This window comes from Musa acuminata, chromosome BXJ2-11, assembly GCF_036884655.1.
Source record: "Musa acuminata AAA Group cultivar baxijiao chromosome BXJ2-11, Cavendish_Baxijiao_AAA, whole genome shotgun sequence".
NCBI lineage: Eukaryota > Viridiplantae > Streptophyta > Magnoliopsida > Zingiberales > Musaceae > Musa > Musa acuminata.
Genome location: NC_088348.1, coordinates 729,119 through 743,824, shown reverse-complemented (window position 1 = coordinate 743,824; position 14,706 = coordinate 729,119). Strand labels below are relative to the sequence as shown.

The 14,706-nt window shown below is 42.6% G+C and overlaps 3 protein-coding genes across 3 annotated transcripts; 1 reads left to right on the top strand and 2 right to left on the bottom strand.

The window, feature by feature from the left end:
* The first annotated feature begins 158 nt into the window (after window positions 1–158).
* Window positions 159–2,166, top strand: LOC103970822 (IRK-interacting protein-like). Its single transcript, XM_018820680.2, has 2 exons — window positions 159–278; window positions 372–2,166. Exons 1-2 carry the CDS (start codon window positions 204–206, stop codon window positions 1,698–1,700), a joined length of 1,404 nt encoding a protein of 467 aa, XP_018676225.2. The 5' UTR covers window positions 159–203; the 3' UTR covers window positions 1,701–2,166.
* A 2,029-nt stretch (window positions 2,167–4,195) lies between these two features.
* On the bottom strand, window positions 4,196–5,467 carry LOC135627164 (uncharacterized). Its single transcript, XM_065133160.1, has one exon. It carries the CDS (start codon window positions 5,010–5,012, stop codon window positions 4,356–4,358), a length of 657 nt encoding a protein of 218 aa, XP_064989232.1. The 5' UTR covers window positions 5,013–5,467; the 3' UTR covers window positions 4,196–4,355.
* Window positions 5,468–8,448: 2,981 nt separating this feature from the next.
* Window positions 8,449–11,205, bottom strand: LOC135627465 (LRR receptor-like serine/threonine-protein kinase GSO2). The gene is made up of 4 exons (XM_065133572.1): window positions 10,587–11,205; window positions 10,207–10,467; window positions 9,236–10,108; window positions 8,449–9,140 (listed from the first exon to the last, which is right to left on the bottom strand). The coding sequence occupies exons 1-4, from the start codon at window positions 11,194–11,196 to the stop codon at window positions 8,650–8,652; spliced, it is 2,235 nt and encodes a 744-aa protein (XP_064989644.1). The 5' UTR covers window positions 11,197–11,205; the 3' UTR covers window positions 8,449–8,649.
* Between the last annotated feature and the right edge of the window lie 3,501 nt (window positions 11,206–14,706).

Genomic DNA, 14,706 nt, shown 5'->3' with positions numbered 1-14,706 from the left:
AGAACAATGGGAGAGCAAAACGAATGAGATAGAATAGAAGACGGCAAGCAATTCGGCTGTGCTCGGTGCATTGCGACACAAGGCAACGAAGACTGCAGCGTATTTATTGCATGAAAGCGAAGTTTACACAGCATTTAAGGCGGTACTCCCTCGCAAGAAGAGGAGAAGGAAGCATCCAAAAGGGGATTTAGCCCGTCTCAGATATGCTCTCTCCTCTCTCATCTCCCTCCTCTTCTTCCCTCGCTCCTCCGCCTCCTCGCTCTCCGGCTTTCATGCCTGTAAGCACTCTCTTTACGACTCGTCCGTCCTTCTTCAATTGGCTCGCCTTTAGAAACTTCTCACGCTTGCATGAATTCTTTGCTTGTTGACAGATCGTGGAACACCAGAAAGAAGAGCAGCAGGAGGAAGCCGCGGGAGTGAGATTTAGTGCTTACGTGCACAAGCCCACTCCACTCCACCCCTCCATCGTAGGTTCGTCGACGGTGACCACCCCACCAGCTCTCACCACGCGGCGGCCATCCCGGACCAGAGGCCAGGACGATGGCGAGGCCGTGTACGTCTCCTGCGACAAGTGCCGCCCCACCTCCCGCGACAAGCTCATCTCCGTTGTCCCCCTCGACAACGCCGCCGGACACAAGCATTCCCCCGCGGGCTCTTCTTCCCCCGGCCCCGGCGGCCTCCTTCGCTCATTGTTCCTATCTGTCACCCGCCGGAGCCCCACCGCTGCTGCCGGCGTCCCATCAACCGCCTCGGCCGCCTCCGCTGTCCGTGAAGACCAGTGGCGTCTCGTGGCGGCGGAACTGTCCAGGAAGCTCCTCCACGCCACGCGGAAACGCGACGAAGCCCTCCTCGAGGCTTCCCGCCTCGAGTATTCCCTCACCGAGCTGGAGCGCAAGATCGACCGCCTCGAATCTCATTGCCGCGACCTCCGGGCTTCCATCCAACCTGGCCCTGCTCTCGGCCCCTCCACGGCTCCCTTCCCGACGGAGGCCTTCCACGTAGCCATCGCCGACGCACGCGCTGCCGTCCGCCAGCTCGCCCGCTCTCTCATCGCGCATGTCCGACTCGGCCCACCCGGGTCGCGGTCCTCCGACCGGTTGACGGCGTTGATCCAGCACGACGACCCCTGGGCCTCCGTCCAATGGCGGAGGAACCCCGGCGGCTTGCTGTTCCACATGGAGGCGCTACTGAGCCAGGCATTCTACGCCGGCTTCGAGGAGGACGACGAAGAGGAGGCGAGGCTGATCGACCCGGCGGCCCGGTGCGAGGCGAGCCGGGCGGGGTACGAGGCGATCCGGGGGCTGGGATGGGACGAGGTGCTCTGCAAGGGGACGCGGCACTACAGTGAGGGGCTGAGTCGGTTCTGCGACCGGAAGATGAGCGAGGTGGTGGGGGTGGTGGGGTGGGACCGGGCGTGGCCGGAGGGGCTGCTACAGGCCTTCTTCGAGGCGGCGAAGGGGGCATGGGTGGTGCGGCTGATGGCGCGGTCCGTTCACCCGGCGCTGCCAGTGCTGAGGGCGGACCAGGGGGCGCGGTTCGACTGCCGGTTCATGGAGGACGTCGCGGCTGACCGGGTCCGGCGCCTGACCCCGGCGAACGTGCGGATGATGGTGGCACCGGGGTTCCACGTGTACAACGCCGGCGGTGGGGGGGTGGTCAAGTGCACGGTGCTCTGCGCCTACAACTGCAGCAGCGATTGAGCGGCGGAAACAGTTCCGAAAAGCCTCCTCGATGGGTTAAGCAGGAGGAGATCATCATGTGAGGGGTAGAGAATAATTTTGTGCATGGGGATATACCAACAATGTCACCGAGCCTTTTTATTTTTATTTTATTTTTTATTTTTTATTTTTATTTTTATTTTCCTGCTCTAATGTGAAATGTGAAGTTGTTTATAAGATTTTAGATCTTATTTGCTATGCTTCGATTATTTTGTTTTTTGGGTGGTGGAAGATTACAACACATGTAGAGCAACATGTGGATCTTTTGATCCTTCACCTGCAATAAACTTCGGATAAAATTAATTTTTTTACCAAATATATTTTTAAATATTAATAAAAATATCAATAATATATTGTAAGATGTTGGATTCAAATCTTATCTTCATTAGTTATTTATTATTAATTTTTATCGAATTAATCATATTATATTTACTTGAGGGTGTCTTTGTTTTTTTACTTGGACAAATATATATATATATATATATATATATATATATATATATATATATATATATCATCATTTTTTACTTCCCCCTAACCTCATTCTTCTTCTTTTCCTCTTAAAACATGTTTCTAAAATTTAAATTATAATTCTTATAAAATCTTTCAAAAATAAAATAAAAATATGAATTGAGTATTATAATGGTATATGGGTGAGGATGTACTAGTCTAATGTATTTTAGATAAAATTAAATAAAAATATGAGAAAATTAAATAAAAGATACTTCATTTTGAATCTTAAATATGATGGATTTTGTAAACTAGTGTATCTCAGCTTATTTTCGAGTGTAATATGTTAATTTTAATTAAACCATCTTAAAATTATTAATTATTAAAATATTTAACAATTTCAATTAAACTATCTCAAATATTTAACAATGGGAGGGACTGAAAAAATATTAGGAGGAAGCGAAGGAGAAAGCAAAGATGGAAGAAGGAGAGATAGAGGTGGAAAAGGAGGAGAAGGTTGTGAAGAAAAAGATGGTGGTAAAAAAAAAAAAAGGATGGTTTTGGACTAATCAGTTCATTAGTCCAAATTGATTCATTAAAATTTTGTGAGAGCAAAATTGGTATTTATGAAAAGGCATTTTTAAGCTTACTATTTAGAGTCCCTTTTTTTATTTTTATTTTTTGATATTTTATTTTTTATTCTTAATAATTATTTTTAAAAAATAATAAAATAATATTTCATTATTTATAGTCTATCTAATTCTAATTTTATCTTTCTTTTTTTTATGTTTTTACCCTTCCTTCCTTACCTATCTAATTCTAATCATCCCACACATATTCTATAACTATTAACGCTCATAGCACTCTCTATTATCTATCGTTGCCCCTGCTCTTACCCTACTTGTAATGAGTCGGATGAAAAAGAGGAAGTGAGGAAGAAAAAAACTAATGTTTATGTCCATTTATAAAATGATAGCTTTGAGATATTAATTTTAAAAAAAATAAAATTATAAATAGGAATCTATAAAGAGTAACATATTTACTTTTAGTATGTTAAGGATATATTGAGCCGAAACCCGGCGGATTGGCCAACCCAACCCAACCCAACCCAACCCGAGCCCGACAAAGTAGATTAAGTAGGCTTCCATAAGGCCCGAGTCGAGCGACGCCAAGCCTCCGTTGGAGTCGATTAATCAACAGATACATCGAGTTTCAAATCCTCCGTTTTCCCAACTTTTATCATTCATTCATTCATTCCATAGCTATTCAAACTCCCATTGATTAGATACGGTGTGTGTGTCATGAGAAAAAGCAGTCGCTAATGGTCCCTTTCGCTGTCCTCTTTGGAATAGACACACCTCCAAACGTACCGAGACTTTGATCACGCACGGATTGCTCGATGGGTTCAGATGTGCCTGTCGAGCGTCCTGGTTTTACATGGTAACGTGGCAAGAGGCGGAAGGAAGAGCACGACCAGTTGCGTGTGGGGAGACGAAATATGATGCAGAGGAATAACAACATATACGATGTGTCCACCTAACCCATCTCTGCAGAGGCACAATGATGCTACTGTTGACTTTATACGACGTTTGATCACGTAATGGAAAGGCCGGAAAGGACGGAGAAGGAAAACGAGGGTAAGAACACGAAGCAGCCTGAATCCAAGTGTAATGGAGTTAGGTGAAGCGCACCGAGACGTTACGTACGGTGAGACGAAACGACCGAGTTGAATCGGAAGAGTCGTCCGACGAGACGTTTCGTCGGAGGACAACTTCGTACGAGGAAGCTGTTCACCGTACGCCAAGCGAATGATAGTGATACATGATATTTATGATAAATATCTTGACTGAATGATCATTATTACGACAGAAATCTAAAGAATAAAGATGTGCTACGTCTTTGGTTGCCACATCCAAAATTGGTTTGCCTTCTCACATGTTCTGGAAATGGTGTGTGTGTGTTGAGTTTCTATCGCCCACTTTACTGTTTGCAACGAATCCATCGAGTTTCTTGTTCTCACCAGTGAATGCGAGCGACTTCACAGGGTTTCGATCGAATGACAGGTGACTGAAACGAACAGTTCAAAACTACTAATTGACATCAAAGGATATTTTACAGGTCTTCGTTTTACAGTGTAGAATGAAAGAGACTCAAGTGGAGGTAAAGCGGCCAACGATGATCCACTCGTCACCGCCTCCTCCGGAACACATGCTCCTCCTTGGTGTAATGATCGAAGTGCCTCACCCACCGTGGTCGGTCGCCGCCCAAGCTCGGCCCCTTCCCGACGCCGACATGCAGCACCTCCACGCCGCTGCCTATCGGCAGGTGCGTCGACCGCACCACCCTCGTCCCCGAGCCGAACACCGCGGCAGCCCCGCCCCGCCGCCTGTCCGCTCCCTTGCGCACCACCACCATCCCCCTCGGCCCCGGCCGTACCTCCCTCAACACCCTCGCCGCGTCCCTGCGCCCGCAGTCCACCACCATAAGGTCCACCCCCTCCAGCTCCCGCATGGCCTCCTCCGCCTCCCCCACCACCACCGACCCCGCCTCCGCCGCAGCTCCCGCACGCCGCATCGCCTCCACGTATTCCGCCGCCGACTGCTCGTCAGGGACGACACACACGTGTCGACCTCGGTCGTGCCTAGCGGCAGCTCGCAGCCCGACGCCGGTGGCGGCGCCGGCGTCGCGAGACCATGCTTCCACGATGAGCTGAGCCCTCCAACCTCCGGCCATGGCGGCGACCAACTCGGCGACGTTGGTCTCCTCCAGGTCCCGATCGGTGAGGGCCTTCACGGCGTCGATGTAGGCCTTGGCGGCGTTCTCCGGGCACCAAACCAGCTTCATCTTTTCCCCTCGTTTCTTCTGGGCTCGTTGAAGAAAAGCGTAGGCTATTGAATAAAGTGGAGCTATGAATGGGTTTTTAATAGCGGCGAAGGAAGATTCCAACCATTATAATAGACGACAATATAGTTGCGGAAGGTTGACTTTGGCACAATCCGGCAACAAGTCGCGATTTGGATTACAGCAGCAGACGCGGACAAACTGGGCCTTTTTTTGTCAGCTTCGTGTGCTGCTGTAAACAACCGCAACTGCAGCTTGGAACTTACAGCTCCCCCTCAAACTGAGATCCGGGCACATCTGGCTTAACATAATCCATCTAAGTTCGATCTTAGAAGAAGAATTATTAAGGAGGCTTCGCTAAGATTGACTTGTGCATATATAAACATGGATTTGGTGGAAATCTGAGCAAGTTGTGTGTTGTTTAGACGATGAAGAAAGGGTCTTAACTTAATGGCTGCTCACGAGGACAGTTGACTTCTGATGGGTGCGAGGAAGGCGGTGCACCGGGGAAGTGGCCAAGAGCTGGCATTCAAGACAGGATAAGGGCAACGAGTCGCATGTGAAGGTACGAAGGTGGAGACCACATGTAGCGTGGCCGTACTCATCCTTGGGGTGGAAGAAACCTGCGGTCGGAAAGGAACAGAAGACGGGAGGAGTGGGTCAACTCATCGGACCATCGGAAACGGTAAGTGGGAATGGTGCGCGCGCGGGGGGTCGCCGCCTTGGAACAGGAAGAATCCGCGTGGGATGGAAGATGAAGTGAAAGAATGGAATGGCTACGTGGATCAGATGTGTCATCATCGTCCATCCGCTCATATTTTACTTGTGAAAACTGTGTGCCTATGTTTTGAGCTGAGGCCGCAATGTGTGCAAACTGAGAGACAAGGCTGAAGACAACCGAACCTTACTTAGCACAAGGTGTCCTACTGCTCTATCTCTTCGTTAATGTCCAATAAATCCTTTCCTTCCTTCTTCAGTGATCACTTTTCATAAATTTATCACCCCTTTGCCCAGGTTTAAGTGATTCAGATTTGTCACCTTTATATATATATATATACTTGAGTACTTATGTCACTTGGCTAACTCTTATATTCCAAGCCAACAAGATATTCTAATCAATTCTATGGTTAATGTTATTTTAATCCACATGTTCATGAGTTTTAAGATTTCTAAAAAGAATAAGATGATCTTTTAGAAATTTTTTTTAGAAATGATAATGATAATTATAAGAAGTTTAAGCTATTAAGTTTGGATTGCATCACATCTCCAGAAGAGGTTGAAGGTCTAGGCATCAAGAATTTTCACCTTGTTAGGAAAAGCATGAAAGTAAAGTGAATCATTGCCGTGATCAATAATGATTCTTCCTTATCGGCCATTTCATGCATTTCCTTGATCAATAATCATTTCATCGAGGGCTCTTCAAATGATAAAGTTAGCGGTGGAATAGGAATATTTTTTTTTTCTATCTCCTTGGGGTCCGTTTTTATACTTAGGCGGTCAATGGTAGGAGGCTGATAGCTCCTCCCTCGATATGTGGTCTTTCAATGGCTCTTTTATATTGACGACTAACTGATACATTTCACTGTGATACGTCATTAGCGAAAGACAATTGTAGACATGTCGTTTGTCTAGACTGGAGTTTGCAGTAAAAGCAAACAATAATTGCTTATGCTGGGTGACCAAAAAACAGAGAGATGAGCCTCGTCGTCAAAGATTAATACTCTCGGTAAGCATACAACCGAAAAAGAGGGAGATGGGCTTCGCCATCAGGGGTTAATACTCCCTGTAGCTAAGTGTACAGCCTATCCCAAAATCATGGTTGATAGGGGGTAAAAAGTTATTTTTCTACCACTTGCCTCACGAAGGAGGAGGCTACGTGGGCTCCTCTATCCTCGGCTTAGATGACAATAAATCGTTGGGTGAGTTGGTCGGTCAAAACCGAAGTCATCTTGTTCCCTATCAATAATATTAACGAGATGGAAATAGGTCAAAAATGTATTGTTTACAAAAATGTAAAACTATGCTAGCAATGATCATCCCGATATAATGAAACAATAAATATAAATTGATTGCACAAAATTTAAAATTTATACTATATGAGATAGTAGAGGAAAATATGATAACAAACCAATCTTAATCATATGAATCTCCACCAATCTGTTAGTCAAAATCTATCGAATTTTTTATTTTAAAATTATTAGGTAAAAAATAGAGTATACAAATTTTAATTAACAAACTATTATGTTTTAAAAATAACAAATAAAAAAGGTGAAGTTTATAAAGAATTTGAAGATGTATAATTGCTGTGTGAAAGTAAAATCTCGAGAAGAATGATTGAGATTCTCAGGATTCAACCGATATTATTTCTTTTGTGAGTATTGTCGACTTTACCAGCCTTTTCAAATGAACCAAATAATAAAACTAAAATAAAATATAACTAGAAAGATGATAGAAGAGAAAAGAGTATTTCTGATTCACATGAATAGGATCTATTTACAGAGTCTAAAAATGTATCCTATTACAGTAAAAGAGTATTGTCCAAAGGGCACATCTTCTCACATATAATCATCAAAATATATTTTTTTTTTCAAAAAATAAGTTTTAAAAATAACTCCAACATATTGTTAACAAAATTCTGAAGCTTTTAAAGATCCAGAAAATTGTAAAACTTATGACATCAGTTTCTTCTGACTTCATTCAACATAGAAGCATGGGGGAGATGTAGCAACTCAAGCCTTTTGAAGCTTAAAGTGGAAAAAGATATGGTGGACTTGTGCAAAATGGAGCAATGAATTTAGATTTCTGGTACTCAATCCAAATGCCTGCATGCATCCATAGTGGAGGAATCAAGTGCAAAGGAAAATACCAGGGCCAAATTCTTCTTATCATCTGCCATAAGTTATTGTTTTCCTTGCTAAGTAGAACCAAAGTTACCACCTTACCACCTTAAGAATGAATCTGAACTGATGTGCACAGACAAAATTGGGTGATGATCCACCAGGAATTCCTTCCTGGAAATTTCTAACAAGAACACAAAAACATAAGCTCCCATGCAAATGGTTCAAAATAGGACATGCAACTATTTATTTGTTGTTGTTGTTGTTATTTTTTTTGCTACTGCTGCTTTTTTGCAATGCATGAATATTTTATTCTCTTTTTACCCTTTTTTTTTCTTTTTGTTCCTTGATCATGAATTCTTATGTGTTCTTAGTATTATATATATACATATATATATATATATATATATATATATATATATATATATATATATATATATATATATATATATATATATATATATATCTGGGATGTGTTGGGATAATTAACTTGGTTTGGACAAGCTTGTCATGGAGAGCAATTTTACCCTGAGAAACACTGGCCACAAGCGGCGTCATATTGGACTCACGGGTTGCCCAAACTTGTTGGCTCTTTCTGCATGGATTCATCCACAAAGAAGAGAATAATAATACTTGTGGCGATTAGATGAATACAAACTTAGTCTTATCAGATTCTCTCAGGAGCCATGAGAGGACCATAACTTTTACCCTCAGCTAAAACTCAAGTCAGGTACCGATAAATCATGTTACAAGATCAAGGAAATATGTACTCAAATGAGAAGCAACATGAACACAACTAGTTCTTAGATCTGTCTGCAACAGCAGTTGCTGCCGCTGCTCATCTCTTGAATCACTGCCTCCATCGTGGGCCTTTGACTCGGGACCTCGCTAGTGCAGAGCAATGCAATGCCTACTAATGTAGCTGCCTCCGGCTTAGAGTAGTTGCCCTGGAGGTTCTCATCGATGAGGTCTTCAAGTTTACCAGACTCAGCTTCCGGTCTCAAGTGAGACGTCCTCGTGTTGCCGGTGAGGATTTGGAACACGATGACCCCAAAGGCATACACATCACTCTTCTCCGAGAACCGGCCGACGGTGGCGTACTCGGGAGCCATGTAACCCATGGCAGCACTTGTTTTGAGGGACGAGAACACCACGTCATCTGCCAGTAACTTGTGCAGGCCAGAGCCAGAGAGCAAAGGGTTGAATTGATGGTCGATGAGAACCTTGGCTGCTGATAAGTTTTGGTGGAGCAGAGATGGCTTGTTTGCTCTGTCGCCGTGCAAATACTCGATGCCTGTTGCAAGAATCCAACGACATCCAGTTGTGTTCATTCCTTGATACAAGATCATCAACATCATTAATCGATAGGATATGCAAAAAAGATTATACCTTTGGCAATGCCTTTGATGATAGAGAATCTCATAGGCCAGTCGAGAACCTTGTGAATCCCATCTCCCTTCACATCCAGATACTCCGACAGGCTCCCATTAGCGACGAAATCATAAATAAGGAAGCATTCCCCTCTCGCTCTCGAGTAGCAGAAGCCCCTCAATCCAACAAGATTCTCATGCCTCAGCAACGTCAGGGTCCTCAGCCCCTTCAGGAACTCAGCTTCCTCCGACTTGCAACTGGTCTTGTTGATTCTCTTGACTGCAATCTGGGTTCCATCTCGCAGTATCCCCTTGTATGTGGCTGCAAAGCTACTCTTCTTCCCGAGCAAGTTGACCTCCGAAAAGTACTGAGTCGCGCACTCCACCTCCTCCAGATTGAACCTGTAGATCTGAGACACCTCCTGAGAGAGCCCATTAATGCCGCCGCTCCTCTCATCGGTCATAGGATCCCAGTGGCTGGAGTACTCGAGGCTAATCAGTGGAGAAGCAGCTCGATAGGAGAACTTGGTCGGATCCGCGCTAAGCAGACCGTTTGAGACCTCAAACAGACCACCAATCTTTTGCTTCCGGAGCCGGAACCAGAGGAAGGCCATTAGTCCACAAACCATAACTCCAAAGACAACTATGGTGGTCGCGACGACGATCACTACGTTGGTGGACTTGGAAGAGCTGGAGCAGTGGGTTGCACTGCAATCTGCAGAGATATTAACAGATTGTGGAATGTCCTGAGGTGCCAGGCCGGCGCTAAATGGTTCAGGTCTGCTCGCATTGAGGAGGTCAGCAGAAGTGCAAGCCCTCAGATCGGTGAATCCAGTTCCACACAGATCAGTGTTGTTCCCATATTTGAAGTTTCCGCCCAATTTCTTGAGTTCTTGAGACATAACAAGTGCGATCTTAGTTCATATGCGAGTTGAGGGAGGAGGTACACAAGAATCGAAATTAGAAGGGGATCGTGGGAAGATATATTACCTGAAGGCACGTTGCCGGAAAGCAAGTTGCTTTGAACATCTAATACTGTCAGCTGAGGAAGCTGAGATAGCTTGACGGGGATTGAACCGAAAAGCTGGTTGAAGCTCACATCCAACCATGTCAACTCAGTTAAATCTCCCAAGGTCGCAGGTATTGCTCCATTTAGGTGATTTGATTGCAGGGCGAGCATGTTGAGATTCTTCAGAAGCGCCAGCTTGGGGGGTACGCTCCCAGACAGCTTGTTATTAGAAAGCTGGAGGACTGAAGGAAATGGAAAGGAGGAAGAAAGGTGGCATCAGACATGTAAGAGAGCTCCACAAGCATCGTAAGGTTCTACAAATCCCTACTGCACTGCAGTCGGTTTGCTACATTGGACTCACCTTGGAGGCCACCCATGTTGCCAATCTCCTCCGGGATGCTGCCTGAGAGGTTATTGACGTTGAGATAGAGATCACTCAGCCGAGACAGGTTCCCGATCTCTCTCGGAATCACCCCGGAGATCTTGTTGAAATGAAGATAGAGCCCCGTGAGGCCCTCGAGCTCCGCCACCACCGGAGCGATGGAGCCCGAGAGCCCCCTCCCCTGGAGAGAGATGTTGGCCACCTTCCCGCTCTCGTCGCAGGCCACCCCCTCGAAGTCACCTCGGCAGGGCTCCCCCTCGCTGGTCCACGAGGTGAGGAGCCTGTTCTCCGGGTCCAAAGAAACCTTCAACTCCATGAGAGCTCTCAGCTCATCACTCCCACGCACTGACCTCTGGTGGACGACGAAGGAGAGGAGGAGGAGGAGGAGGAGGGAGAAGAGAAGGCCATGGCTGCGGGGTGAAGCTGAGCCCATTGCAGCAAGGGGAAGACCTCTCTGGGCCGGGGCGCTCTCGGAGAAGAGGATGAAGGGAAAAGGAATCAAGCGTGGGAGGGCTTGCTTTCTTCTTTTTCTCGGTGGGAAGGAAAGAAGGTGGCAGAGAAAGCCAAGGGAGGGGAGTAAAGAAGACATTTTTCTTGGACGAAAAGATGGGTGGGGCAGTGCCTCAAGAGGAGAGATGGCAAAGAAGACGAGGACAGGGTGGACCAGCGACAGAGCCCGAGAGGTTGATGACAGGGAATTCAAGCAGTTATTAGATTGCCCTCGGATCTTGTCGTGGGTGTCAGAGTTATTCAATCTTGTTGTATAATGTCCTCTCCAACTCACAAACACTATTCCTATTAAACTCATCAAATAAATATAGATGTAAAAGCTTTTCATATTAATCTAACATAGGTTATATATATATATATACATAATATAATCGGATGGAGTTGACTACTCTGGTTTGACCAGCTAAAAATATAAAGATAAGAAAGATCTAAGATAAAACAAAACGAAAGATTATCTATATTTGTTCCCTTTACGAGTAGTATTGGAAGAGGAAGAGGATGAGATGTAATGACGTAACCATCATTTCCATCTTTCATTGTAATAACTATAGTTATAAGATAAATAAGTATTGTTTCATAATTAACATATTTAATAGTTAGTGCATCATTTGAGTCCACATGAGCTAATACACCTTTTAATATTACGAATGAAAATTACTCTTGTGAGAAAAAAAGTTGCATATTTTTACAGGACGGAAAATGTAAAGATTTCAAACTTCAAATACTTCCATCCCCTTCTCGAATTCAAACTTGTTTCGAATCGACATCTTGAATCGATCTATTGGCACCCCCAAAGCAAAGACCGGGGAACCTTCGATATGGCCTCATGGGAGACGGCGGTTGGTCCACCACGCCATCATCTAAACACTTCAAAACCGGAGACGAATCCATTTCAAGTAACTCCACAGGTGTGTGTTGTAGACGTTATGCTGTCATCTTCCTACCAAAGTCGAAATGAACGAACAGCTTTGTTTCGGTCTTCAGATCCACAGCCATCCACCATGGAAGAGACTTGTTGTTGTGGTGTGGAATACTAACGTATTCACACATACATCTCTATCCTATCCTATTCTTTCCATGCAAAAAGCATGGGATCCATCCTTGACGAAATATAGCTTTAGTGGCATCAGGTTCTCTCTGCACTCCACTTCCCGCGGACATGATTGCATGGAAGAAGATGTTGTCCATTCAGTGTAGACAATATGATGGTGACTGAGACAAAAGGCTCGAATGTGATTCTTCCTTCCGTGGACAAATGTATCAATTAGGGAAGACTTGGGTGGGGGATGTGTCAACACCAAACAAGCTGTTGGAAGGAGACCCAATTTTCTTGTGAAAAAAATTCCCATGATTCACATCTGGTGTTGCTCTTTTTTGGATTTTGATAGCTATAGACTGGGATGAACCCACTAGTCTAATTATATAATTATGTCTTAGCAAATTGTCAAGGATCAAGCATTAATTGACTACAGTTGGTAAACATTTCAGCTAAGTGTAGAATATTAGACTATGTTGTTGTTGATCATATTCTCAACTTCTATCACAAACAGTGTTGGGCCAAATCTAACCCACGAGGGGCTAAGCTGGGTTGAGCAAGGCAATGACCAATATATTTATTCTTATAAATATTAATACCTCATTTTATATTTCTCTTAATAAGATTATTTAGTCTCACGTTGGTCGAGGAGCATGAAAATCAATGACTTATAAGTTTGTCGAATCTTCCTTATTCTAAGAGGTGGTTTTTGGAGCTCACATGTTCCGAAAGGACAAAATCGTATGAGTACGCCTATCGTCTAAAGCGAAAAATTCCTCATAAGCCTACGAGTCGTACCAATAGTTGACTAATTAAATGATCCCTTATTAGATTGGCGTTAGAAGGAGGGCTTAAGACCTGTACCTCGATCGAGCAAACTCACTCTCTCGAGCTATGCACCTCGACTACAGAACCTTTGGCTCCCATAGGGGAGGGAACACTGATAAGATCATTTAGTCTCATATTAGTTGAGGAGTACGAAAACCAATTCAAAAGTCTACCGAGTCTCCCTTACCCTCAGAGTCATATTTTGGAGTTCACATGTTCCGAAAGGACAAAATCGTACGAGTATGTTGTCACTTGTTGAACTCTATATGCTCATCCCATTACTATATAAAATTTTTAAGATAACTTATCGCTCCCTATGATTCATTAGAAAAGCTATTACAAATGCTAGAATTCATAAGTTATTTTTCTTTAGTGAGAGAATTCTTTTTCCATATAACTTTCCTCACTTACACAAATCCATATGTGATAATTTAATATATTTATCAATTTTTTAAAAAAAGTTGACCTAAAAAATCTATATTTTGGTTTGAGATTCTAAGGGTTTAGATAATCTTATTTTGATATGGGATTCTAAGGATTCATATAATCATATTTTTCAAGGAGAAAAGTGGACCTTAAGTTATCCTCATAGATGTATAATATACTTGACACTTGTCAATTAATATTACAGAGAGCTACGGGCTGATAGTCAAAGATGAGAGAAAAGGTTAGACTTTTAGTTTTGATCTACTTTGTGGGAGGGAGAAAGCAATATAAAAAAATATAAAAAAATTGAAGGATGGAGTTCCAAAAATAGATCAATAAAATTTACAAAATTTAACAGTCAAAGCTCATATGCTTGAGAGGGACAATAATAACATTTAGAAAGGCTATCGAAGTTCTTCGAAAAAAATAAAATAAAATAAAATAAAATGAGACAATAAACTTTTCACTCTATTTGTGTAAAATATACTATTTTTTTCTAAATAATTATAATTATAATATATATTTATTAATTATTAGGTATCAAAAGCCTTCTCCTCACTTTCTTTTTGGGCCCATCCAAGCTGTCATGGTTATTCTTGCCGGCTCATATAATAATCATCATATTTTATTAGGTGTATACTATTTAAAACTTCTTTTTCCTATTCACAATCTCAAAAATAGTAATTTACTATTCATAACCCATTTCTTTTTATTTTTCCTCTTTTCCCATAGCTTGTTACTAACACTCCTAATCGTGATATATTTTGAGTATTTTATAAATTTTCAGAAGGTAATATTTTGGTTAATTTGTAAAAAGGCATGGAACATACATCTTTTGAGATAATCCTAAAAATATAATAAACATGAACATTTATATCATTAATTTCTACTAGCAACACTTGAATGAGAAAAAACAGTTAATATTATACTTATGAATGTTAAGATCTAGAATACCTAAAATATCGAAAAAAATATTTGATTATTCTGCAATTGTCTGAAAGATGATATATATTCTGGATATTTTTTAATATTTCAATAAATATCTTAAAGATAATACTCAGTATTTTATAGAGACCTAAAAATATGACCTCTTTTGATTAATCTAATTGACTCACTAGATAATGTCTTCTAGATTATTATTGAATCAATATAGTTCTAAAAATATTAAATAATATAAAAATATAAAAATATTTCTTATCTCCTTTTTGATTTTTAAATCTTCTCATTTTATCATCCTTTTTATTTTATTTTATATCACCTTGGATAATTTAAAAGATAAAAAAAGAGAAGAAGAAAAAA

What these genes read in the sequence shown, in the direction of transcription:
- LOC135627465 (XM_065133572.1), bottom strand. Translation starts at nt 11,196, where the DNA reads ATGTCTTCTTTACTCCCCTCCCTTGGCTTTCTCTGCCACCTTCTTTCC. An exon ending in CAACATGGGTGGCCTCCAAG is followed by an intron (nt 10,468 to 10,586) that starts GTGAGTCCAATG and finishes CATTTCCTTCAG; the next exon opens with TCCTCCAGCTTTCTAATAAC. An exon ending in TTCCGGCAACGTGCCTTCAG is followed by an intron (nt 10,109 to 10,206) that starts GTAATATATCTT and finishes TTATGTCTCAAG; the next exon opens with AACTCAAGAAATTGGGCGGA.
- LOC135627164 (XM_065133160.1), bottom strand. Translation starts at nt 5,012, where the DNA reads ATGAAGCTGGTTTGGTGCCCGGAGAACGCCGCCAAGGCCTACATCGAC.
- LOC103970822 (XM_018820680.2), top strand. Translation starts at nt 204, where the DNA reads ATGCTCTCTCCTCTCTCATCTCCCTCCTCTTCTTCCCTCGCTCCTCCG. An exon ending in GCTCTCCGGCTTTCATGCCT is followed by an intron (nt 279 to 371) that starts GTAAGCACTCTC and finishes GCTTGTTGACAG; the next exon opens with ATCGTGGAACACCAGAAAGA.